Genomic DNA, 26,172 nt, shown 5'->3' with positions numbered 1-26,172 from the left:
ATAGATGGTTTACAGTTTCAAAATGCATGCCTAAAAGCAGGTCCAGCTTACTACTGGCCAATGCAAAGAAAAAATTCACTAGTTACACATTTCCTTAGATTTTGTTTTGGTCTGATTTTCATGGAAAAATGGCCAAATGTGCCTAGTACTGCAGGCTGAGAAAAATTTCTCCCATGGATCCTCGACAGAGGGCTGCACGTAGTGTCGTTGTCTAACAGAATAGCTAACGTTTAGTGGGGACTCTACAAGTATTTGTCTGCATTGTTGCCTTCAGATCTTAGAATGACTCGCAGAGGCTCTTCTGAGATGAGGGAAAGGTGGCTCAGAAGTTCAGTGATTTGGCCAGGTTATATATATCACAAACGGTGGGCCTGGGACTTGATGGGGTCTCTTAGTCTTCGAAGTCCCTGCTACTGGCCATTGCTTTCTGGAATAAGTTCTTTCTGGAATTTCTTATAATCACCTCACTAGCCGATGACAAAAATATGTGTCAACAAAGGAGCGAATTATCTCCAAACTAGAAGCTGAAAGCATTATTTGTAACACTCTAAGTTTTCCTATTAAACTTTGTACTTTCCATTAGTAAATTAGTAGGAATAAGAAAAATTACTGTTAATTTTTCAAAGCCACACATTCTTTATTTCTCTAGTAAATAAACAGGTCACATTTTCAATGTTCTATGTTTCTTTTTTTTTGTAGATTGTATTTCTCACATAGACTCTGAAGGGTTTTCTCACTGTCTGTGAGAAGTGCAGATGTCAATGCTAGAAGATCCTTTTTTAAATCGTCTGCCATCGTTTATTTAACTTTGCAGCTCTATGGAAAACCACTTAGTTTTTTTCCTACTCGCAAGAGAAACTTTTCCACTAAAACCCATTGGAAATGTGAAATGTTATTTTTCATCAAAGAAAAGCTAATTACTTATTTATATAGTATTTTCCCTTTGTGTCGCTGAGTGGCATTATGTGAATGCCTACAAAGCATCTTAGAGACTAAAGAAGGATTAAGGCTGAAGCTAAACCCCCAGGCAGGTTTCTGTGCACCGTCTGCACTTTCCTGGGGCTTAACGTCTTTCTGCCTCTCTGTAGAGGGTATCAGAGGGCGGCATTTCTGTCGGGAAACCGGACTAATCAACTTAGTTGGGTTAGTATTTAAGGCAAGGTGAATTAATTAAGAGTGTCTGCAACATTTGTCAGATGCGTTTTCAACCCGTAGTCAGAGAAGCTTCTGCAATTTAAAGACAGAAAGTCTTTGGATGGTTTTTCCAAGAGCAATGTCAAAACCAAGAGGTCTTCACGGAGGATGTAAGTATACAAATCTACACATTGACTAGTGCAGACTGAGGCTAGTCACTTTTACTAAAATGTTTGCACGTGTAAAGTAAAAGGACAATTTTGCCTTGAAAGGAATATACTTCTACAGGAGTCTAAAGAAAAAAATGAAGAATTAAGGAAATAATCTTGTATAAATATCATTAATTGCATTCCTTCCATAATCACTGGGTGGGTACAATATAAAAATAAAACACAGTGCACTTTGGAGAAATACATTTGTATAAAGATTTATCTGTAAATGTTATTAGCTCCATTACTAGCAGTAAGTTAGCTAATAAGTTCTTATTTGGGTGAAGTTACTAAAGAATAAAGATAATATACTGCTTCTACCAAATAAAGAAATAAATACTGCCTTGGCTGTTATTCTTTAAGTAAAAGTAAAAGGAAGTTTTTAAAAGATAGAGTCAGCCTGAAGTTGTATATAAATTTAGGTATTTTGTCATCTTTGAATATATTAAGTACTTGCCTCTCTCTCACTGCTATACTTTTACTATACATGATTATTTTAATGGCCTCCCATTGCTGAAGATAACTATTCCAAAAGTTGTCATGATGCATGGACCACAAAGTGTCAGAGTCGAAAATTTCAGGAAAAACCATTGAGGAACAAACAATCATAATCACGAACATAGACTCATGTTATTATTTGCTAACTCATTTTCTAAAACTACCTAAAACACCTAAAGTTCAGTTCAAATATGTGAGTACTGCTAGAATTTCACCTTAGTCTATGTACAAATTTCTATTCAAGAGGTTTCACTTTGCAATGTTTTGAAGAAAGTGAACAGAATTTATGCAAGCTCTAGAAGTACATAAATTATTTTGCATTCAAGTAGAAAAGAAATTGTATCGTTTCTACTCGCTTAATGATGTGAAAAGTTTATGTCTTTGTGTCACAATACATGCAAATGTGCCTAGAACTTGACATTGCAAGAAGGTGTGGGTAGATCCAATGACAGTGAGCTTCTGGAAAGACAAGAAAAAGAGGTAAGGGAACCAAGCACACACCACTTGTCTTCAGCATCACTTTCCAAGATATTCACAGTGATGTCATGTGTTTTTAAAAAGTACTAAAGCACGTGCCTTTAGTAAAAGTGAAATATATTTTATGACCACTGTCAAATGCTTCCATATTCACTGTCTTTGTTGGCACTACTACAGTGATAACTTACTTTTGTTTATACTGTTTTAGAATTACAAAAAAGTGCTTATTATTATTAAAGCCAAAATTAAGTTTAGCCACCTTGTAAAAGTAGGATGCTAGTGGTGTCATTCGAACCGGTAGGAAAGAACTCTCTACACTTCCTATCCTTCACAATGATGGGGTAGTGAGGGAGTGCACAGTGACCCAGAGTGGAAGGCCTATTGAGGAGAGACTCAGAGCAGAGTCTGGCAGATGGATTAGAGATATTTCTGCAAAACAAAGTGTGAGGAATTAGTTTGGAGTTGTTCGGGTACCAGCTGAAAAAAGGTCAAGAAAATGAGCAAAAAAAAAAACAGAGCCTGATTTGTCAAAATTGCCTGAAGGAATGTTTCACAATGGAGAAGTCACCTTCAATTTTAAGTTGTTTTTGACCTGCATCCCCCTCCAATCGGCCAAGACCTCAGTAAAGTCAGCTACACACTACACACTGTGAATAGCTTCATGTGGGTATTGACAGAAATGCACTACATTCTGAGTCAGCAGTCATGGGATAGACTGGGAGCCCCGCAAGAGCAAAAACTCATAGACAATGTGCCCACGAGGACGAAATCCCCAGGACTGGGCAGAAGCCTCATGGAAGATATGGGGTGGGGACTGAAGGTGACATTAGTCACTCAGATCTTAAGGAACGATGTCATTTGTCCTGTTATAAATTACCAAGATGCACATTTTAGTTGGAGATATTTCGCAATATTTCTTCCACTTGAAATGAGTACTTGGATAATTTTAGAATTCCTTGTAAACTTCTCAAGAAATATGGGATTCTACAATTAGAACAATCAAGTATTTTATGCCAATTTATTTGTCTAGTCTTATCTTAAACTTTATTTCAATTCACAAATGTATTCTGAATATAATAACTTGTATTTTATACAATATTTTATGCAATTATTTTTTAAATGTTTTGTATTGGAGGTAAAAATAGATTTTATCACACTTCTAAGTATAGGTATGAGAAATTAGCATGATTTCTCATCTCGCAGCAAATTTTTCTGTTAGAAGTATTTGGCAATGAAATGCTTTGAAGCAGCTCTTTTTGCCTTCCTAATTTTAAAAATGATTTTCCATTTATAACTTTTAAAAACTAAAATATACGTCAAGAAGTGTGAACTATGCTTTAGCATTAATATGGTTTTCAGGACTCACATGAATATGGGACACTTAGAATAGTGACTATGTGAAGATCCTAAGGATTGTTTTATACCTTAAACAAAAGACCTCTAAAGATATCTCCTTCTCATTTTAATTTAAGAATTTATATTTATTTTTCTCAGAATTTTAGAAACACTTAATCCTACTGATCTTCCTTTTAAATGTAAACACTTGACAAATACAGCAGTTATTTAAAAATTAATTTGTTGAAAATCAATATACCCTTGAATTCATGTATCATGCATGCAACAAATATTGTCTAAATAATTGCTCAAAATCAGGGTTAGCCAAACTCAAATTGCACCAGCGTTATTGAATGGTCATAGTATAGTCAATGAGAAACTGAAATAGTATCAAATTTGCTTCTAGCTGCTGTGGACCAGTTTTTGCTTCCTGCTACTGTGTATCAGGCAAGCATTCAGTAAAAATCTGCTGATTTGGCAAGGGCTTTAGTTCATGAAGTTCATGTCTTACTATTACTGCCCTAATCAGTTGAGACAGAATTAGCACTAGTTAAGTCTCCTGTGTGCTGTCTGAAGGGGTTTGTTGAGGGTAAGAGTCTGAAGACAAAGATTAAGGAGTCCTCATCCTCCTAAAGTGCTGAGCATCCAGGATTAGAGCTCTGGGTCAGAGAAATCCAGCTGAATGCAAACCTAAGCACCAGCGCTGTCCTGCCGCTCAGGTTCCCTCCCGGGTAAGATGGATATTCCAGTCTGCACTTCGGCTCAAAAGCACTTCATCTGCCATGACAAAGTGACCTTGCTTCATAATGTGTCTGCATGTGTTTTTTAATGAAGAGGATACCCAGAAAATGTAAAAGTATTTGAAGACTCATAGGTTGATCCTATGACTCAGTATCTCCAAAATAGCATGTATACAGAAACAGAGATTTGGAGCCCCAAGTATCTATCTGGCTGATGAAGGGAAAGATTGGGTCAATTTCAGAATATTTCTTGGCAGTGTCCTGATAATTTTTGCTTCAAGGTATAATTTGGTTCAGGGCAGTCAAACTGGTCTGTATGGATACTTACCATTATACATTTGTCAAAACCTGTAGAATGTATGACACTTATAACAAATCCTTGAGTGACAGTGATGTGTCAATGTAGGTTCATCACTTGTAACAAATGTACCGCTCTTGAGAAAACTATAAATTGGTGGGAGAGACGGATATGACAATTCTCTGTGCTGTCTATTCAATTTTGCTGTGAACCTGAAAATACAAATATAAAGTTATTTTTTGAAGATTTTATTTATGTTTTTTAGAGAGAGGGGAAGGTAAGAGAGAAAGAAACACGGACATGAGAAACATCCATCAGTTGCCATCCGCGAATGTGTGCAAGAGGCATGTGCCCTGACGGGGTGTCGAACTGGCAACACTTTGCTTTGTGGGATGATGCCCAACCAACACACTGGTCAGGGAAGTTACTTTGTATGTAATTTTGGCAAACAAAAGATTATAACATTAAAAAAAAGTGTCTCAGTTCGTTCAGGCTGCTATAACAGAAAACTATAGTTTGAGTGGCTTATAATCACGGAAATTCCCAGGAGGCAGGAAGTCCAAGATGCAAATGCCTGTAGATTCAGCGTCTGTGAGGACCTTCTTCCTGGTTCACAGACGGGCATGTTTTTGCTGAGTCCTCATGTGGCAGAAGGGTGAGGGAGATTGCTGTTGTCTCATTTCTAAAGGCGGTAACCCATTCATGAGGGCTCACTCCATCACCTCCAAAATACTCCACCTCCAAACACTGTCAAACTGGGGATTAGGTTACAACATAGAAATATGGGAGAGAGGGAAACATAGACATTCAGTCTACAACACAAGACAATGATTTTTAAAGAGAATTTGGGCAGCAATAGATATGGTAGTGATAAGTAAAGAAGCACTTGCTCACCAAAGAAAGTTGGGTGAAGGCCAGAATCATAACACATAGGTGTGGTAGGTGTCAATGACTCATTGCTCTCCCCAGAGACTTCCAAGACATCAGGATATTTCCTTAGAGATTGGGAATAATTTACACTTTAAGTAAAACCTTGGTGGATTGATTAGAAAATAATAAACTACTATACCAAAAGTATAACAGAATTTTATAGATTACGTTGAACTCCCTTGGAATTGCAAAAAGAAAGCCAGACCCAAGAACCATAGAATCCAGAACAGATATGGTACTAAGTGGGGTTTTAAAGTAGATGAGACCTGTCTCTGATGACTCATTTCTTCACCTTCATTAGCCTGATAATCTGTGTCCCCCATTTAATTCACTGAACACGTGACTGACAGTGGGAAAAACCCTCTGTGTGGTTGCAGACAATGGACCCTAAAGAGCCTCGTAGGGACACACCCGTGGCTGGTGAACCTGGCAGCCCAGAAGAAAGGCATCTGTACCGATTATCCAGTGGAATGACATTAGAAGGTAACTGATTTGCCTCAACTGCGCTAGACACATTGCTGCCTGATCCCGTATGCTCTTGGCCCACTTCTGAGTTCATCTGCAACTGTGGAGGTCATTTTCCATCTCAAGCACCTGCATTGCTCAACTTCAGTTTGTTGGACTAGGCCCAGGCATGACCCAGATGTGAGGGAGAAGTATGCCAACAAAAACTGATGGGCAAAAAGCCAACTCTTTGTCTTTCACTAGAACATTTCTCTGGTGTGTACCACAAGGTTTCTTAGACAGTCCCCAGCAGGGCTGAGTAGCAGTTGCCCACAGTGGTGACTCACACATACCTCAACCCTTATTGGCTCTTCCTTTCCTGATTTCACTTCCCCACTCTCTCATTATGCGGGCTTCTTAGGGTCACCTCCCAATAAACCTCCTGCACTCAAGCTTCTGTCTCAAGGCCTGCTTAAGGGGAATCCCAGATAAGACAGTCTCCCCTACTTTTGGTGACCGATTTCCACGGCATTTCCTGAGTTGGTATGTGAGAGGAAGATAGGTGTCAACATCTAGGCAATTCTTGCACTATAGGAATTCTCCACCGCTCCCTTTCTTCCTTCTCCCTCCTCCTGGTTCATCTCAGGCATCACATAAAATGCAAGAGGAGCACTATATGTTATACTTTCAAAGATTCTATCTCATTCATTGATAAATTCAAATTCTGCAAAAGATAGTCAATCTGTGATAGAAATCAATGTTCATAATATTTCAAAATGAAACACCAGTTTTGTCCCATGTCGTACTGTTGTGGTGGCTGTGCTCCAAATCTCACGCGGAGGACCTGCAATGTCAAGCCACAGGGCAGTGTCCTGGCCAGAACCGCAAGCCTGGCGAGGCTGCCGTAGCCCCAGCCTGCACTCTGTGTTGGCGTTCCCCCCATGACTGGCAGGCACCTAGCAGATACTTTTATTCTAATCCCAACAGAGATTACAGTGAAAATAAATCAGCACTTTTACGATGTGACAGATACATATATACAGCAAAAGCAAATGTTAAATGACCCATGGACTTGAATTTCCAATTTGATCAGTAGGTCAAACTTAACTCCAATAAAAAGGTAAAGAGGTGATTGCTTACTTAAATATTACTATATTTTTAGTTATTAAAGCATATGAATGTATTGACCATTTACTATTTAAATCACAAAGAAAGGAAGAAAGACTGAAAGATCATGACTTTGAAAAGCAGAATTTTTCTTCATAATTTCCTTTTTTTCAAATATAGTTGCAGGAATATTGTTTTTTGTTTGCTTGTTTGTTTTGATTGAAAACTAAGGATGAAGAAGAAGGTAAAATGATCTGCTTGACTAGTACTTATTTAATATTTAAAATTATTCAAAGGACATTAATAATGAACACAAATGTAAGGCAAAATATTATCCCCTTGACAAGTGTCTCTTTTTCTGACCTGAAGATAAAGTTATGAATCCTTGTGTTTATGCATGCTTGAATTTAAGTTGGTCATTTGTTCTCATTAAATACAGTCTCATGCTTTCAGCCGATATCCCTTCTAATTAGATATATTTGTAGCTATTAAGAAGATTTCCCCTTCTTTTTTGTTTTAATCTTATCAACTACATAGGAATATTTTCCAATGATTAAACATAAAGGAGAATACATGCATTTTTACCTCTGGAAACATACAAATCAAAGTAAGTTGTAAGAAAGGGAATTGGTATTTCTGGAATCTTGCAGGGCTGGTTTAATTCTATTATTGCTTATAGCGTGATTGCTTATAGTATTGCTTATACCTATGGACTCCACAACAAATTTCAAGGGCACATGGATAAAACACTGAGTTCTACTGTTGTGTCTGGGTGCTTACCACTGAGGGCTTTTTGTTTAACTGCAAGTGTGGTGCAGCCAGTCTTTCCAAGTGTCGGGGAAAATACAAATGGTGTTCACTGTGTTTAAGGAAAACTCAAGTAGTTCTCAAAAAGGAGAGTTGTTTGTTAATATACTTTTCTGGTTCTTTGTAGAATTCCACCAGTGGCGAGAGGTTCTGATGATAAATTCAACGATGGCCACGAACCCTTTACTGACAGCATCAGGGCAGCAAAGGATCCCACTGGCTCCCTCACCATTTGAACCTCCGACTGTGGACAGGTATCTCTTTCCCACATAATATTACACTCAAAGGAGAACATAAACAGTCATTAAGGTTTTGAATGATTTTAACCCCAGAGTTGTTTTATGGTCTAATGTAATTTCATTAACATAAGTGAACTCTGGTGCAGTAATTCATGTCGAGACACTCTGCTGGCTGTACCTTCAATGCACTTCCCACCATTTCCCTCTGAAGCTGGCTTGACATACTCTGCGAAGAGCTAAGGAGCACTTTCACTATGTGACGGGCATTGTGCAGATGTAAACACTGGTGGAGTCTGTGAGAGCTTCCATAGCAAAATGCCATACACTGGGTGACTTAACAGCAGAAATTTACTTCTCACAGTTCTAGAGGCTCAAAGTTCTAGATCAAAGTGCCAGCAGAGCTGGTTTGTGGTGAGACCTTCTCCTTGGCTTGCAGACAGCTCTTCTTGCTGTGTCCTCACAAGGCCTTTTGCTCTCTACTTGTGCACACCTGGTATCTCTTTCTCTTCTTATAAGGATACCAGTCCTGTTTGATTAAAGCTCCAACCTTTTGTCTTCGTTGAACTTTAATTGCCCCTTAAAGGTCTTATCTCTAAGAACAATCACATTGTGGGTTAGGACTTCCGCATATAGAATTGAGGGAACTCAATTTAGTTCATAATAATTGGGTACCCTGCACTTCCTATAATAGAATAATTCTTTCTTTTTAGTAAAAGTGACATCAGCAGTATTTACATTTTGCACTCTGGCAGTTTCCTAGCTTATCTTCTTTAGAATATTTTGGCATTCTGAGAAGAAAGTAAAAATCTATTATTTATTTTTGTTCAAGGAGTGTGAACAATAAATTTGACTTCTAGAGAACCACTGAAGTTTGGCAAAATAAATAAACCATCTACCCTGGAGGTCAATGAGATGACAAAACCAAAGCCAAATACCTCCATTAAATTGGACTATAATGTTGGGCTCAGCCCAGTATGTTGGCGTGGCTCAAACCTGAGACTTGGCTTCACCAACTACTGGACCCCTGAGCTCCGTGCAGTCGCCCATCCACCAGCCCAACCAGCCAGCGGCATGGCCAGTGTCTGTGTAGCTGCTGGGACTCGGGTTCCTAGAGCTCTGTGTTCCACTCCATGGATGTGTGAGGTAGCAGGGGGTGTGGGGACCTGGTGGGCATATGGGGCATCCAGAAAGAGAAGGAGACTATGAATGCCTGAATGACCACCTAGCCTCCTGCCTGGAGAAGATAAGAAGCCTGGAGGCTGATAGTTGGAGACCAAAAAGTAAAATCTGGGAACATCTGGAGAAGAAGAAACCCCATGTCAGAGACTGGAAGCATTACTTCAAGATCATTGAGGACAAGAGAACCCAGATTTTTGCAACTTCTGTGGACAATGTCTGCATCATTCTGCAGGTTGACAATGCCGGCCTTTCTGCTGAAGACTTCAGAGTCAAGAATAGGATGGAGCTGGCCATGCACCAGTCAGTCTGTGGAGAGTGACATCAATGGGCTCTGAAAGGTCACTGATGACATCAATATCACTCAGCTGCAGCTGGAAACAGAGATGGAGACTCTGAGGGAGGAGCTGCTCCTTAGGAAGAAGAACCACTAACAGGAAGTAAATGGTCTACAAGTCTAGGTTGCCTGTGGAGTCAGGTGTCCCCCCATCTCAGAACCTAATCAAGATAATGGCAGATATTGGGATACAATCTGACAAGCTGGCTCAGAAGAACTGAGAGGAGCTAGACAAGTACTGGTCTCAGCAAATTGAGGAGAGCACCACAAGAGTCACCTTACAGATCACTGAGATAGAAACTGCTGAAACAGCACTCATGGAGCTAAGACGTGTCATCCAGCCCTTGGAAATCAACCTGCACTCCATGAGAAATCTGAAGGCCAGCTTAGAGAACAGCCTTGAGGAGGTGGAGACACGCTATGCCATGCAGATGGAACAGCTCAACAGGATTCTGCTGCACCTGGACTCAGAGCTGGCTCAGCCGCAGGCAGAGGGGCAGCAGCAGCCCCAGGAGTATGAGGCCCTGTTGAACATAAAGGTAAAGCTGGAGGCTCATTGTCCATTGCCACCTGCTGGAAGAAGGGGAGGACTTTGACCTTAGTGACACCTTGGACAACAGCAACTCCCTGCAATCCATCCAAAAGATGACCAACCACAGGATTGTGGATGGCAAAGTGGTGTTCCAGGTCAATGACACCAAAGTTCTGAGGCATTAATGCAGCAGAAATGGGGCACCCTTGTGGGGCAGGGGCAGGAGGCCAATAAAGCATTCAGAGATCAGTGAACCTTTTTTTTAAAGGAATATTATGTTGGTCATGGAAAATCAGATTTTTCTTTCAGACATCCCTAAAACTTTCCTTTCCTGATTTCTTTGTTGTTGTCAGTTGGGTCAATTCTTCCTTACTAGAGTTCTTCCTGCCACTCTTTCTCCCCATATTTCTACTTAAACCAATAGAGAGTGCAGGACTTTCACATTTAATTTTGGGAAGAGATGATAGAATCCTGTATGGCAATTAAAGAAACTCACTTCCTATGCAATGGAAATTTTCTACAATTCCATCTTCATTTTATCTATTTGATATCTTTCTCCCTAGAGACTTATTGCCTTCCACTGTAGCTCCAACTGACCCACGACAGTTTTGTGTTCCATCCCAATTTGGATCCTCTGTTCTACCAAATGCAAACATGCCGAACATGATGTCCAATCGTGTCTATTCAGGTATGAGCAGTCAATGGCCCTCCTCTGCAGAGCTACTGTGAACTGGATGGCTGCAGCATGTAGCTTTTGCGCTTGTAGTTTCTGCAGATAGTACTTAGGTTTAAATTACCACTGTGTGACCAACTGTAAGTTGCTTCACTTCCCCAACCATCAATTTACTGATGAATAACATGAAAATATGCAGCATTACTATCTGTCTTATCTTCTATGTAAGGAACTGATGAAGTCATGAGATGAGATCTGAAAGTTAAAGGGGTTTAGGGAAGTTTGCATGTGGCCTGTTAGGTCTTACTGGGGACTTGCCTTTTATTCTGAGTAAGAATGGAAAGCTTTTGATGAGTCTGAACAAGTGATGACATGGTCGGACTTACTTTTTACCAGGACCACTCTGGCTTCTGTTCTGGGAACAGTCTTGATACAACCAAGTTCTGGGGATAAACTGATGGTAGTAAATGGGTTGTTAGAATAATCAAAAAAATTATGATGGCTTGGCCGTGGGTGGTGACAGTAGAAATAGTAAGAAATTATTGCATTCTGTAATTATTTTGAAGGTAGAAACAACAGGGTTGTCTCATAGTTTAGATAAGAGATGTGAGAAAAAGAGTGTTAAGGATGACATAAAACTTTTGGCCTGAGCAATCAAAAAAGTGAAATGGGTATTTACAGAGCTGAAGAATATTGGGATAGGAACAGAGTTCTTGAGGAAGGAGAGATACTATAGGCTCGGTTTTGCTTGTATTACAATTGAGATACATAACAGACGATCAGTGAGAGACATCAGGAAAGTAGCTGATGTCCAGGAAGGACTTCTGGAGATACTGGCAATATAATTTTGGAAGTTATCAGCATAAATGACAGTAGATGAGGTCATCTACATAGTGAGTGTGGATAAAAGTCAAAAGAGTGAGCTCTGGGACATATCAACAGCATTGAGAGATGCAGAGGAACAAACAAGGGAGAGAGAAAAGGAGCAATTGGGGAACCCAGAAAAAATCCAGGAGAATGTGGAGGCCTAGAAGGCAAGGGAAGAAACTATTTAAGGAGAGATTGAGCAACTGTGTCAAATATGCCACCCATAGATCGAGCAGATAAGAACTAAAGATACGTGATTAGATTTAGCTATGTGGGCGTCATGGGCAATCTTGATAAGAGCCATTTCAGTAGAGTGATGACAGTGAAAACATGACTGGTGGGGCCTCCAGAGAGACTAGGAGGCAAGAATTTTCTTGCTACATTGAAGATCAAACTGATGTAACTTATCTCCCCAAAACTATATTCATGAGTTTCTGTTTGTCCCTGCTTCCCAGCTCCAACAAGTCTTAATAGGTAGGAACAGTGTGAGTGAAAAGCCTGACCCAAAAAGAAATATGGTTGGTACCAGGGCCAGTGAAGACAATGGCCTGCCTGGATTTCAGCTACCACGGTGCATGGATCCTCTGCAATGAGATCGGGCAGCTATGAAACTAAAAACCCACCCTGGAGTGGCCCAAGAACAAAATAAGCCAGCTGCTTCTGGATGGAGGTCCCATCCGGCAGCAGGAACCCAGTAAATCTATTGTCATGATAACAGACAACAGATGAATAGACCACTGACTCAGAGTGTCCCTCAAAGAGATGGAGAATTCAGAAACTGCCAATTATTTGGATACAAACAGGCAGGTTCACCATCGGTCCCAGGAACATAGGTCAGGTCTCTCACCTCAAGGCTGATACGCAAGTAAGTAAGCAATGGCAAGGCAAGACCTCAGTCCTATAGAAACTGAGTTTCTAAGTAAGTAAGCAAAATAGAAATTAAGACAATGGTCTATTTCAAAAAATGAGATGTTAGGTAGGAAGTGACTTGTTACAGTTAAACTAATACCAAGTTTGAGGTCACTTATTTGGGAAAGAGAAAAATACCTGGAACGGGTTTGGTGAGTCTGGATTTCGAAAGGTCCTAAAATCTCAGTGATTAGAATTGTGTTCTCCACTCTGGAATTCTCACATGGACTTTGTCTGCATCTGTGGGTAGTACACCATGAGCTGGCACTTTCATGCATGTCAGCCAGTTAAAGGTGAATCTTGAAGCCACTGAACTATAAAAATATACAGCTTTAGAGTTAAAAGGATTTTTAGAGGTCACCTCATCTAACTCCTGCTTTTAAAAATAACAAATCTCAAAAAACATATAGTGTGGTTTATTTCAAGATAGATTATTATTATTAATAGTTTAATGAGCTCAGCAAGTACAAGAAAAAGCTCTAGTTTTCATGATACTTACCTTCCTCTTGGGGAGAACAGACTAAACAAGTAAAAATATAGTTGAACAAAACTATATTTTTAATAAGCACAATTTGCATGTCTATTACTATTAGCGTGTACTCTGTGGGCCTGTACTGCTCTGTGAACAGTTTGTACAAATAAATGTATAAATGGAGAGAGTAAGGGCTTAGAAACTTTCATAAGTTTGATAGGGTAATTTTATGTCTATTAATGTCACACTTTAAAAAATTTCGCTTGCATTTGTTCTCGTTTTCATTTTATTTTTCTAAAAAATCACTTTATTGTATTTTTTTAAGTGATGGTCCATGATGAGTTGAAAATTCAAAAAGAAAAAAAATGTTCTCACCACAGATGGTTTGATAAACACCAGTATAGACTTTAGGCACATTGACAGTACACATGAAGAAAAAAGTCAGCATAGCATGAAGTTACTAGGCAAGAGCAGGCCTTGAATTCTGGTTATGCTCCCATTATTTCAAGGCATTTTAGAAGGTTGACACAAGTAAAGAACATGATTGCTACCCAACTCTGTTGAAGTTGTTTCTGAAAACATGATTTCCTTGGATACACCAAAATGTTCACAGAGAACTACATCTTTTATCCACTTAAATCATGCATTTATTTCTAGGGATTTCAGTGCATTAGGAAGCACTTACATTTTTTTTTGAAGGTCAACTAAATCCTCTTGTACCAAAGAGGAAAAAAAAGCTATCAGTTTTTACTTCAAAAGCAAGAGATGAGGAGAGCCACAGTTTATTTCATCATTTTCTTTATGAGAGATGGCAGGAAATATCACCAGTCATGAGACCCATCCTTAGAGAAAAAAAATGACCAGTGTCATCCTGCCCTCAGCAACACGACTCTAAGATGCGGAATAGCAATGAACCAACACTGCTCCCAACACTGTGCTCAACTGTTATTTGCAAGTACTGTTTTAATCTTCAACTTTTTCATGATTTTCAAATGGATGTTGTTCATTTGTTTGTGGGATGGATGGTGATTTTCTTTCTTAAGGTTGGGGCATTTTACCACCTGAATCCTTAAAGGCAGTGGCCAGAAGGAATGAAATGATTCAAAGGCAGCATACTGCCAGGTAATGTAGCAGTGTTGCTTTATTTATTTTCTATTCATTCACGTGTTTGTTTATGCATCTGTTTGAGATAGATGAGTAAATAGATGCAGCTATATATACATTCATTTTTTATTATAGTTGTATATTGTATTTGTGTATGTTGTTAGATTTGTATACACATATACACTCTGAATGAATGTATATGTATATGTCTATGTATACATCTCTTTATATAGATATATACACACATGAACTGACTAGTTATGATTACTTACAAAAAAACTTCAAGAATATTACAAAATATGTGTATATATATATATATATATATATAAAAGCAAGATTAGAAAATTACATAGTGAAGCTAAGTTTATAGACCCTAATAGTTTTTCAAAGTCTCATGATTCCAATGCCCTGCTGCAGTTCCTCTGAAATTCATACTGGCATTTTTGTCTTCAATGGCTTCAATTCTACCCAGAGGTAGGGGCCGAGCTGTAGCTACCAAGAGAAAGAGAAGGGTATGACTAGAGTATGACCCGCGGGGATAAGAAGGTAACCTAAGAAGTCCAGGTGTTGACCAATAAGCAAACTAAAGTGAGCAAAAACACCAAGCCCTCTTCCCCTCCCCGCAGCCCTTGCCCCTTGAAGTAACTTGTAACAGTTGAGATTTGCATTGACTTTCTGCATTTCTTGAGTCCCACTAAAATTGTATGACAAGGTTGAAAAACCTCTTCGAGAACTCCAGTTTCTTTGAGGATTCATCTCTGGCAAGAAACTACCCTGTGCTGCCTTATTGATTTATATTCAAAATTTATATAAATTTAACAGGCAAATCTGTTGAATGTGTCATATCTATTAGAGGTAAATCTCTACAGACTGACCTTGGGCTTCTATTGTGACAGTTAGCCAAGCCCTTTACCCTCAGATCTTAGCCCAAACTTTCCTTTCCAGTGGCTTAACAGGAGATTTGTGTTTTCAACCAACAAACTTCAGATAAGCAGTGTGAAGACTCACAGGAAAAACAGAGATGCTGTCTGAAGGAAGGCAGAAGCCTATCAAAATTATATTTCATTTTTTAAATTTTTATTGAACTTACTTGGGTGACACATGTTAATAAAATTATATAGATTTCAAGTGTGCAATTCTATAATACATCATATGTATGTTGTATCTGTTCACCACGCAAAGTCAAGTCTCCTTCCATCACCAAAGAATTATATGTGTAATGGTTTTCTTGGATTGTGTAAAATACACTGTTTTGTTTTTAGGATGGAAATGGAAATGCATGCCATCTACCAGCAAAGAAGAATAGAAAAAGTGAATCCCAAGGGATTAGCAGGTCTAGCAATTCCATTCCTCTATGGCTCCAGTATCTCAGCTGGCCCAGCCACCTGCCACCGCCGGGCCATGCTCCCTGCCAGTGACCTGCATTTACACAGACGCTCCCTGAGAAACCTTCATGGGAACCCCATGCTTGTGGCCACTGGTCCACACTTTCTAGAGGGCTGGGGGCAGAAATGTCCTCATCTCAGGAGAGGTGCAGGGAATCAGAAAGTTCTAGAAAGTGATACTGAAAGTTCCAAAAGTCAAACAGAAGAAAAATCCCTAGGCGAGATTCATGTAATTCCCTATATAGAGGATGAGTATGCAAAAGGCCCAGAAATTGAAGCTCGAAACAATCAGAAGTCAAGAGAAATCAACAAAAAGCCACCTGCAGTTCTTGCCAATGATTGTGGAGAGATGGAGCCCACGCATAGAAAACCCTGGGGAACCCATGATACTCGGATGGAAGCTAAGGCCTGGGACCGTGGGAGACAGAAGGTCTCAGAGCAGTGTTCTGCAGCCCGTGATGAAAAGAATGGGGTTTACCCTCCACTTCCTCAACCATCTCTGTCAGGCAGGTATCCAGGCACCGACGACCAATGCAGATTCTCATGAACCACCAGTTGTTAACTCCTTAAGTAATTACACAACAAACCGAAACCATCTTGCTTCTTTTTATCCTTCCTCTTCTTTATTCTATTTAGAATGACCTCCTCTTGAAGTCATTTTATTACTTTAGTTCCAAGAAACCATGTCAGTGATATTCATCTCTGTATAGTGCTGTAGGAGAATTTATAGCAAAGGTCAGGAAAGCAAGTATGAGGAAGGATGGGGAAACCTACTAGAATTTTTAATTAAAATTTTAATTTAATGTCCTGTTAATTTCTTCAACACAAAGTAGAGGGGTTCTTGCTTAAAAGTATGAATTCTATCTGTATTTAAGTGCAGAAAAAATAGACTAACAGAGCATTAACTTTCAGTGCCTGTTACCGTTAATGATAACTTCTGATCTAAAAGTATAAACTCACCACTCCCCCCAAAACACTGAATAGTTTTCTAGAACTTCTTTAGATAAAAATATTGTAAAACACAAGGATTTGGGGAAGGGGTCGTAATCTAGCCGCCAGGCCAACTGCTTCCCTTGCAAAGTGTTAATCTGCCATTTTGATGTAGATACGCAGCTAAATCCTCAGGTCACCCAGGGAGCATGATAAATCAGTAACAACTAAGAACATGGTGGTGTTAATTTGCAGAATGAAATCCATGGGGCACTTCTATTAAAATCTGGGAGAAGCAATTCTGGAACTTCTTTGGTTACTTAATGTGGTCATTAAAGACGTTTTAAAGAAAGAAGGCAGCTAAGCTTTTTAGAAAACATCTCTCAATAACTCTTAATATTTTTAAGGAGTCTCCATGCAGATCTATATAAAGGGATTGCTCTGTGGTAATAAAATATGAGGAAATTAATGTAGCTATACACAAAACTCTGCTTTTAGCACCCCCCTTTCCCCTGGAAATTTTATACCACAAAATAATTTTCTTTCCACTTTAAAGGAACACATGTGCTGGTTACAAGTGGGGAAAACCCGTCTCTGGATGAAGATATTCAGAAATGGACCGTGAGTGATGTGCACGACTTCATCAGTGGTCTTCCGGGGTGTTCAGACTATGCGCAGGTGACCTAAGTTTAAGTATTGTCATAAAACTAAGACACTTTGAAATATATTTCCTTTATAATGAGTTGTATCAAACTTCCATTGTGCCCCCAGAGAGGATTCCTAATCATCTCCCCCTTTTTTATGTCAAGGGCTGCTCTAGGACAGGACTGTTCGGTGGAGTTGGGTCCCTCATCTGGCTTTAGTTTTTATTCCATCGAGACTCCTGAGAGGGGGGAATTCGCCCCAGATTAGGAGATGCAGAGACCAAAGATGCAAAAAGGATGGGAAATGTCTCCTACCTCCCCTATTCATCCATAAACAAACATTTAGGAGGCACATACTTTTCTGTACTAGAAGTTTTTGGCTACTCACAGTAGGTAACAGAAATACATGCTACATTTTAAAAAGAACAAGAAGACAACAGGTCCGAAAAGCTGGAAATCAACTGTTTCTAAATTCTTTATTATGCTAGGACAATATACAAAACTACATACACATATATAATTCAATCTAGTAGATAAACATTATGTTCTTTAAAATTACAGTAATGTCAGGAGAGTTGAAATGAAGACTAATTTCATCCACATGGGCTAATTGGTAACAAAAGCATGGGCCGGCAAGTTTGTGGTTTATGTCAATGCTACATTTTCAAGCACATCGTTTACTTTTTCAAGTGATTTAATAACACAGTTTCAAGCAACAGTGTGCCTAAACAGTGCGTCAGGTGTCATTGTCCTTATTTGTTATAATATATGTTTATATATTGAAGGAAAAAAAACAAGACAAGGACATTATGATTTAACAACATCATAATTAACTGACATCAGAGATGATGCTTTTCCAGATCTTGGTGAGAGAATATTTTTCTGTACGTGATGCTGTTAATTCTTTTTATTTTGTCTTCCATTTTTGAGACTTGTGGAAAAGTTGTATAGTGGTAATTAAGAGTATGACTTATGAAACCAGAAAGTAGAAATTCAAATCCTAGCTTTTCCATTTTCTAGACATGTAATCTAAGACAAGTTGTCTCCTTCTTTATGGCTCAGTTTTTTCATCTGTAAAATGGGGATAGCATAATATACTCTCAAAGCATTGTGGCAAGCAATAAAGGGTGCCTGGCACTTTGTCAGTACTCTCAGTAATTGCTAATTTCACCATTATATCAGCCATTAACCTCATGTATAATGTCCATTTGATCACAGACTTCTGATGGATCTGTTTGAACTCTCATTATTATTAATCAGTCAGTGATTCAGTCATAAAAGTGAAGTTTATAATAACCACTCTTGTAATAAATAATGTTACATGCATTTTGAGCTTTCTCGCCCCAAATGTCCTCTTGGAGATACACAGAGTCACATAAACAGAAACACCCAAGTGTGGCTGACTCATTATCTCTCACCAACAGGATGGCAACGCTCCCTATCGCACCCAAAAGCAGAAGTAATTAATTCTAGGTGTTTCTCAAACACATTTAGGATCAAGTCCTGCTCTTATTTCCTCATTAAAGCCTCTTCCTTCTCAGCGACCACTGGTGAGATAAATTCCAAGAACACTCCTGCTCTCCTGGGCGCGGACCCCACCACAATGGGTGACGATGGTCTATCTGTACAGAAACAGGAAAATCCCCCTGATGTAACTGGGTGCAGACTGGGTGCAACAAACTCTGAAGCAGCTCTGCATATGTACAACCTTCCTAAGTACCACTGTCTAAGACGTGCCTTTGGCTTTGACTGACAGCCCCGGGGACCAGTCGAGGTTATACCCACTGTCGCACAGCCTCTTCTTCCTCACTTCTGCCTTAGGTGCACACTCAGCAACCTCCCTCCACCTGCCTCCAGTAGATAGAAAAAGAAATTCAGAAAAAAAAATAACCACAACTACAATCCAAGTCCCTATGCAAATGAATCCTTTTACATAGATAGAAAGAGAGGGATGTTGGCTCAGCTGTTCAAGGACGTCCAGGAGAACTGGCAGTGCATTTTGTCTAAGTAAATGTCTAGCTCAAAGAATTCAGCAGATAAAATATGCTTTCTAAACATAACTGAAATTACTAAAAGCATGAGAGGGAGACTGGGACATCTTCTCAGGGACAGTGGCATGTTCTGTGTCTTTGCCTCAGGTCCAGGGTCACCCACTGTGGCTGGACACTCAGCCCCCATGCACTTCTGGCCCTGGCTGCCAGACTCCCTCTGCAAATGGGCCCCTGTCGTTTCTCTCCACTGCTCACTGGAATTCCTACCATGGAAAGAGAAGTGAGGCAACATTTCCACCCGCAGTGTACTGAGCTATTTTTGTCGGCGCTCCTTTCTCTGGCCGGCTGCGGGGTTAAGTAGGAAAAATCCTGGACCAGAAGGATACACTGTATGTTATTTTATAAGTTCTCTAACTGGCAAGCTGTGCTTCTTGGACAACTCATCTAACCTTTTCTATGTCACTCTCTGTATGTATAAAAAAATCGTTATAACAATGCCTACTCTTGTTGGGTTGACTATATACAAGGCACTGCACTAAGCGTGTCATTTTTAAATTTTGTCTTTTAAATTTAGTCTATACCATAATTCTGCAAAGAAGACATTAACACTATTTTTCAGCCGAATAGAACTTACATCAAGGAGGGGGCTAAAGAAATGAGTACTTGAAAAATGTGTGTATGACCACAAACCTAGCTTTTTCCATTATAATTACTCTACATTAAGGATATTGGGCCATATGGTTTCTAGTCAGTAGCCCCCAGGAGTTCATAAAAGTGAGAAAAGAGATTCTCAAGTAATTCTTTATGTTCCAAAAACACCTAAAAGGATCATACATTTCCCCAAGAGAAGGCTATAAGACTAACCCACACTGTCCATTTTTTTGTTTTGTTTTGTTTTGGCCCACATTAATTTGTAGTGGGCCAAATAGTTAATTTTATGTTTACAAATGTTTAATTTTTATGTATAATTAAATTGGAAAAGAAATCATTACTTAATAGATGTATTTTGTAAATAACTAAAATATATTAGCACGCAAGTTCCTGGTGCAGAAGCTTCCCAAGGAGATCCCCGTTTTCAGCGGGTCCTGAGGATGCCTTCCACGGCCTGGGACACACAGAGGGAACAAGACAAACATGGCCCCTCTTCTCAGGGACTTTGCAGTCCAGAAGAGGGACACTAGAAAGGGATTCCAAACCCATGGGACCCTGCTGCGAGGGCCGGTATGTGCCTGGCAGGAACACGCAGGAGGGCCTCGTGGCTCCCTCCAGGAAGAGGCACTGAAAGTGAGACCTGACGGTGAGCGTACAAGCTAAGGAAGGCAGTGAGGCAGGAGAGAGGGGAAGGAGGGATTTCCAGGCGAGGACCAAGAGCCAGAGAGAATTCAGAGTAGCAAATAGTTGGGATTTTGAGAGAAATTTCTAGCAGCCCAGAGAGAGCCAGGGCCAAGCAGGGAGTAGTAAGAATGACAAGATAGGAGACTGAAGTCGGAGAAGGGTCACGAGAAGCCTTGAAGACCCAGCGATGGACTGTGACTTTATCCTGGAGATGGTCGAGGTTTTATGTGGAAGTGGCATGATTAGCTTCATATTTCAGGAGGATCACTCAGGTTACTTTTATGAAAATAGGTTGCAGGTGTCCAGACTGGTGGCCAAGCCTCCTCAGATGAGCAACAGTGGAATTTGATTCAGGGTGGGAACAGTGGGGCTAGCAGATAAACATGCTTCCAAGTTAGAGACACATTAGAGAGCCTGTGGTGTAGAGAGAAACTCACTGACACCCAGAGGGAGACCGAGATGAATCGGTAACAACAAAGGCGACCTGCATCAGATGCCTAAGGGACTCTAACACATAAGGATGGACAAAGGAACAGTAGCCACAGAGGTGACTGCAAAGGAGAGGGCAGAGGGCACCCAGGAGGGAGAAGCCTCATGAAGGCAAGGGAAGGACATTTTCCATGAAGGAGTGGTCAACAATGTCAAATGCAGCCACTAGCATAAGAAATATGAGAACTGAAAAAAATCCATGAGTTAGGAAACAGCAGACTCACTAGGGCCCAAAAGAGAGCAGGTTTGATGGACAGACAGGTGCGGGTGGAGGTCAGACTCCTTGAGACTGAGGAAGAACTGGGGAGCAAGAACTTGGAAACAGAGAGCATCACAACTCTTTTGAGAAACTGGGCTCTAGAGGCGTGAGAGACGTGGGCGGTGTCTACAGGCAGAGTGAGGAAGCATGTGCATTTTTATTATTCTTATTGCTTGTTTTACGATGGTTGAGACTTGCTTAAATGCCAATGGGGAAGAGCCAAGGAGGAGAGATTGAAGGCCAGAAAAGAGATTATTTACTGAGTGAGACCCCGAGGCGGGAGGGTGGGGACCCACTGCATCCATGGAGAGACTGACTGCCTTTCAGCGGTGGGGACCTCTCCTCCACATAACAGGGCAGAGGGAGAAACTAGAAGGTTTTAGGTTTGTTGGGCAGAATTAGAGGAAGTTCTTATTTACTTTTTTTTAATTTAGAAAGTTGTATAATCTGTTAAAAATAAGGGAGGATTCTGTAACAACTGAAGTTCAAGGATTGTGAAGGAAGCATGAAAGACAAGAGAAAGTTCAACCGTAAATAAAGAATACGCAGGCAGGTTGAAGTTGGAAATCATGAAATTATGGTACCACCAATCTGCTTAGTTTTTTTTCTATCCATCTCTTTATCTGCCTGGAGCCTTGGTCCACCAGCAGCCTTCCTAGTTACTGGAAGAAAGAAAGGAATGGTTACACCCATTACATGGTCAGGACAAATAGGCCCCGTTGGAAAGGTCCAGCGTGACAGCTCCCACCTGTGATTTCCTCTCCTCCAGCTACCGCTTAGCTGAGGCCATGGACGGGGAGCAGTGCACATGTAAACGTGAGAGATGAAATGTGTCTGCGATGGTTTTTACTCACATCTCTTTATTCGGACTATTTGTTCATTCATTAATTTGTCCAGCAACATTTATTGCCCATTGTCTACTATGCTCCAGTCACTGCATGACAGGTACGTTGGTACACAAGGCATGAGCCTGCCCTTCAATATTAGCTGTTCCAGGCTGGAACTGAGTTCTATCAACAGGGAATTATAACGTATTCCAGGATTATTAAAGAGCGCAAACGAGGCACTACTGGGCACAAAAGAGAGAGTAATAGAAATAGGAAACTTTATAAAATTTTGCGTCACACCACAGAAGTCTTAACATTTCATCCAAAATGAAAATATCTGTATATAACATAAGGAGCTTTTTAAAAAAAGACATTGAGACAAAGCCAACATCTTTCATGTTTTCTAAGGTATTTAAAGACCATGCAATTGATGGAGAAACTTTGCCCTTACTGACCGAGGAGCATCTTCGAAGCACCATGGGATTAAAGCTAGGGCCGGCACTAAAGATCCAATTGCAGGTATGGTGACTTTTCATAGCTAAATATGTATTAATGGCATGACACTCAACAGAAATATGGTGCTTTTATCCTGTTGTTATGTTCATAATACCTATTTGATCTCTTTATTAGCTTTTCCTCTCTGTGGGTGGAGACGCAATGGAAGTGAGGGAACCTGCAAACGTTGGCTGGGGAAGTAGCACACCTTCCTAGGTAGAGTTGGGGAGGCACAAAGCAGTGGTGAGCTGGGAAATGTTTAACACCCAGCTCTCTTCAAAAACAAGGTGAACCCAGAGTTGTAGCATCAATTTCTGTAGTGTGAATCCTTCCACCATCGCTGACGGACTCTTAATGTGACCTCACTGGATACAGAATCGGGAAGAGACGCCATCTGTGGCTACGCAGAGCACGCTGGGTTATTGAAATAATTAGTAGACTTACTAATTACTATAATTATTTTGTCTTCAAAGGTGTCTCAACATGTGGAAAGCATGCTCTACAAGAAAAGTTTTTCACTTCCTACCCATACAAAACAAGCATTTGATCAACCAGCAGACACATCCTCTCCTCTGGATTTTAATCCCTGGGGTGATACATTGGAGAGTACCTGCTCCCAGGATATAATAATTCCTAAAGGAACTGAGCAAGACAGTATGAGGAATTAAAACTCTGAAGAAACAAGAACCGGCTTAGTCAGTTTTCCAAAGAATCTAGGATATTCTGGAGGGTGTGTAAGGGTTTCCCAGGGCCAGATGGAGGCTGAGAGGGAGAGAAAGCCAGCCCTCCTGAAGTTTCTCGGAGGAGGCCTTGCCCCGGAGGCTTCCGGAAGTGGCCTCAGCACAAAGGGGCTGAAGGCGTATCCTTGGAAGCACAAGCTAAATGAAGGAAAGACTGCAAACATGAGAACAAGCTGCAGGTCAGCGTTTCCATAAGGAAAACTCGGAAGAAGCCAAAACCGCTGATACTGAAAGAAAAAAAAGAGCCCTTTAGCCTTTCTTTACTCATTTCACACTCCCCAGAAAGAGGCAAGGCAGCCCAGTGAAGTCAGAAGGAGCAGAAGAGAAAGTGGAGCACAAAAAACAGAACCAGAGAAGCTGACCACGAGACCCCCTCCCTTCCCCAGTGCAGCCTTCCAGGCCTAAAGCATCTGCCTGAAGGTAGGAAGGGGCAGACATTTTAAACTTCAAGTCTTATTAGTCAGCATTTTCTTTCTGTCTGACATGACACTCTGTTATGACTAAAAATAACTGGCAGGCTTCTCATTATCTGAGAGGGACCTGAAAAGTCATAATACCCACCTCAGATTTCACCCGAGGGGTGGAGTCGAGTTATCTCTACAAAACAGGTTTGAATTGGCAAGCTGCGGGGGAGAAGACTAAAGTGGCTTTCTGCAGCAGCGAGCAGCGGTGGAGTTCCCACCCAGCAGAGCCTCCGAAGAGTACCCGTGACACTGATAACAAGTTTGCTGGAGGGCGGGGGACTGGGAAATGGGGGGATGGGTGCCAGGGGTGTGAGGGAGACATACTACACACCCTCTTACCCATTTTGAATTTCTAACCATAGGAATGTGTTGTCTCTTTTTTAATGTAAACTTAAAGAAACTGTAGCAAGCAGCCTCTAAGACAGCCCCCAGTGATCTCTGCTTTCTAACATTCCTGCCCTGATGGAATCCCTCCCTTTTTTAGTGGGTTGGACTTTTTCCTAAGGAAGGAAATATGAAAGGCATGATGGGACGTCACTCTGCGGCTTCTGTCTGGGGGGCTCTCTCCCACTCTCTTTGCAATCCCTGCCCTTGAAGAAGCCTCTAGACAGACAGCCCGGTAGAGAGGCCCATGTGATGGACTTGGAAACGGATCTTCTGAGGGCTGCCAAAAACCGCAGGAGGGAACTAGAAGGAGTCAAGCCTCGAGATAACTGCATAGCTCCTGTCCACAGCTTGAATGGCAACCCTGAGCCAGAGGCCTCCAGCTAAGATGCTCCTGGATGCCTGACGCATAAAAGCTGCGAAACAATAAATGTGCTGTTTTCAACCCCTAAGTTGTGGGGTAATTTGTTTCACAGCAGTAAATAACTAAACCAAACACATTGCATCAATAAACACACATAGTACGCTATGCATGTTCATTTTTTCATTTGGAAGAAAGTGGACTTCTGCAGAGAGTGGGCTTTTGAAGTCATTCCCCCACAAATTATTCTAATTGGATGAGCTTTTCTTTCTTTTATTTTGCATATGAAAACAACAGGATTGTTGACATTGTACTATCAAATATTCATATGACTTGCTAGCTCCAGAGAGCTGGAGACACACACGTGTGCACACACACAGGTAGAATCCCTTCAAATTTTAAAATTTTGAGTTTTGTCACATGGCCTTCCAACTGCTATAATTCCCAGCATACAGCAGTTTCACAGGATGCCAAATGTAAGTTAGCAGATGCTATGGTGTGGGTAAAAAGAGAAGCTTCATTAATATTTTTAGAGGCAAAGAAATCACGAGGTTTAATCCATATGATGGTTTTTGAATTTCTTACCTCTGCTAAGTGAGCCAATTGAGCTGGTAGCTGATTCACTTGAACAGATGTGTCTCAATGTTGCTCTAAGAAAATATGCTGATATGCCATCCTGGCATGTACTGTGATTAATTTTAGATCCATGCATAAAAAAAGAACCTGAGGACACATGTAACTGAGGCCCTCCTCTGCTCTCACCACTCTTCTTTAGAAGAAAAGGAGACAAACTGCTTGTTCATACTAAGATTGCTTTTTTTGCGGAGAACTCTAGGATATCTTTTAACAAAAGATCCAATTTAGTAACAGAACTGATTTTAGAGGTGAACATTTTACGCCTATAGAAGTAGTTTTTAACTTTTCTGCAAATGCTACTTTAGTGTTGAGCCTACTCTGTGCCCTTTGTGAGAATTAAACAGCAGCAACAACAAAAACTTCTCTTATGTTTAAAAACCAACCACAATAAATAAAACTGTGTTTTTGCTAAATAGGGTCTTCTTAGGATAGATAGAATAAATACATATAATGGAACACTATGCAACTGTTTCCTCCGTGGAAGTAATTGTTAAAAAGCAATACTAGAATTCAAATATCACCATTTGGCACCTCTAAAAAATAAAGAATTTAGAGACTGATCATAAATAGTTGCTGACATCACCAAAAGAGAAACAATCAGAATCATCTGCCTCCCGATGAAAGTCCATGAAACAGTTATAAAAATAGTAAAATCCAATCTGTGGGAAACTGTATAGTAGAAATGACCTGATATTTTTCCACAAATAAGTCACAAGGAAAAACAGAGAAAGGGAAAAGGAAAACCAAAGATTAAAACATACTAAAGATGCAAACGACCCTGATGTCAAAGTCTTGGAAATAGGTAGTAGTGATAGTTGCACAGCATTGTGAATATAACTAATGCCACTGAACTGTGCACTTAATAATGGTTAAAATCACAAAATGTATGATATATATGTAAATAGATATTTACTACAATAAAAAATGTTCAAATATTCAAGTCA

At 40.3% G+C, this 26,172-nt stretch overlaps 1 protein-coding gene across 4 annotated transcripts; it reads left to right on the top strand.

Annotated features, from left to right (window-relative positions):
- Positions 1-1,118: 1,118 nt before the first annotated feature.
- On the top strand, positions 1,119-26,172 carry SAMD7 (sterile alpha motif domain containing 7). 4 transcript variants are annotated; one of them, XM_053658060.1, is made up of 10 exons: positions 1,119-1,304; positions 4,957-5,105; positions 5,999-6,104; positions 8,107-8,233; positions 10,827-10,951; positions 14,228-14,306; positions 15,551-16,179; positions 17,160-17,281; positions 22,557-22,667; positions 23,117-26,172. In XM_053658060.1, exons 3-10 carry the CDS (start codon positions 6,002-6,004, stop codon positions 23,309-23,311), a joined length of 1,491 nt encoding a protein of 496 aa, XP_053514035.1. In that variant the 5' UTR covers positions 1,119-1,304; positions 4,957-5,105; positions 5,999-6,001; the 3' UTR covers positions 23,312-26,172. The 4 variants fall into 4 exon arrangements, with proteins under 4 accessions (XP_053514035.1, XP_036993395.2, XP_053514036.1 ...); XM_037137500.2 differs by lacking the exon at positions 4,957-5,105; XM_053658061.1 differs by lacking the exons at positions 4,957-5,105; positions 5,999-6,104.

The sequence above is a fragment of the Artibeus jamaicensis genome, unplaced genomic scaffold (assembly GCF_021234435.1).
Source record: "Artibeus jamaicensis isolate MK-2021 breed Jamaican fruit bat unplaced genomic scaffold, CSHL_Jam_final scaffold_474, whole genome shotgun sequence".
Classification (NCBI taxonomy): Eukaryota; Metazoa; Chordata; class Mammalia; order Chiroptera; family Phyllostomidae; genus Artibeus; species Artibeus jamaicensis.
This window is presented reverse-complemented; position numbering and strand designations above follow the sequence as displayed.

Coding starts and splice junctions, on each gene's coding strand:
- SAMD7 (XM_037137500.2), top strand. CDS start 6,002: ATGGACCCTAAAGAGCCTCGTAGGGACACACCCGTGGCTGGTGAACCT. Junction 6,105..8,106: donor CAGTGGAATGACATTAGAAG/GTAACTGATTTG, acceptor GGTTCTTTGTAG/AATTCCACCAGTGGCGAGAG. Junction 14,307..15,550: donor CAAAGGCAGCATACTGCCAG/GTAATGTAGCAG, acceptor TTTTGTTTTTAG/GATGGAAATGGAAATGCATG.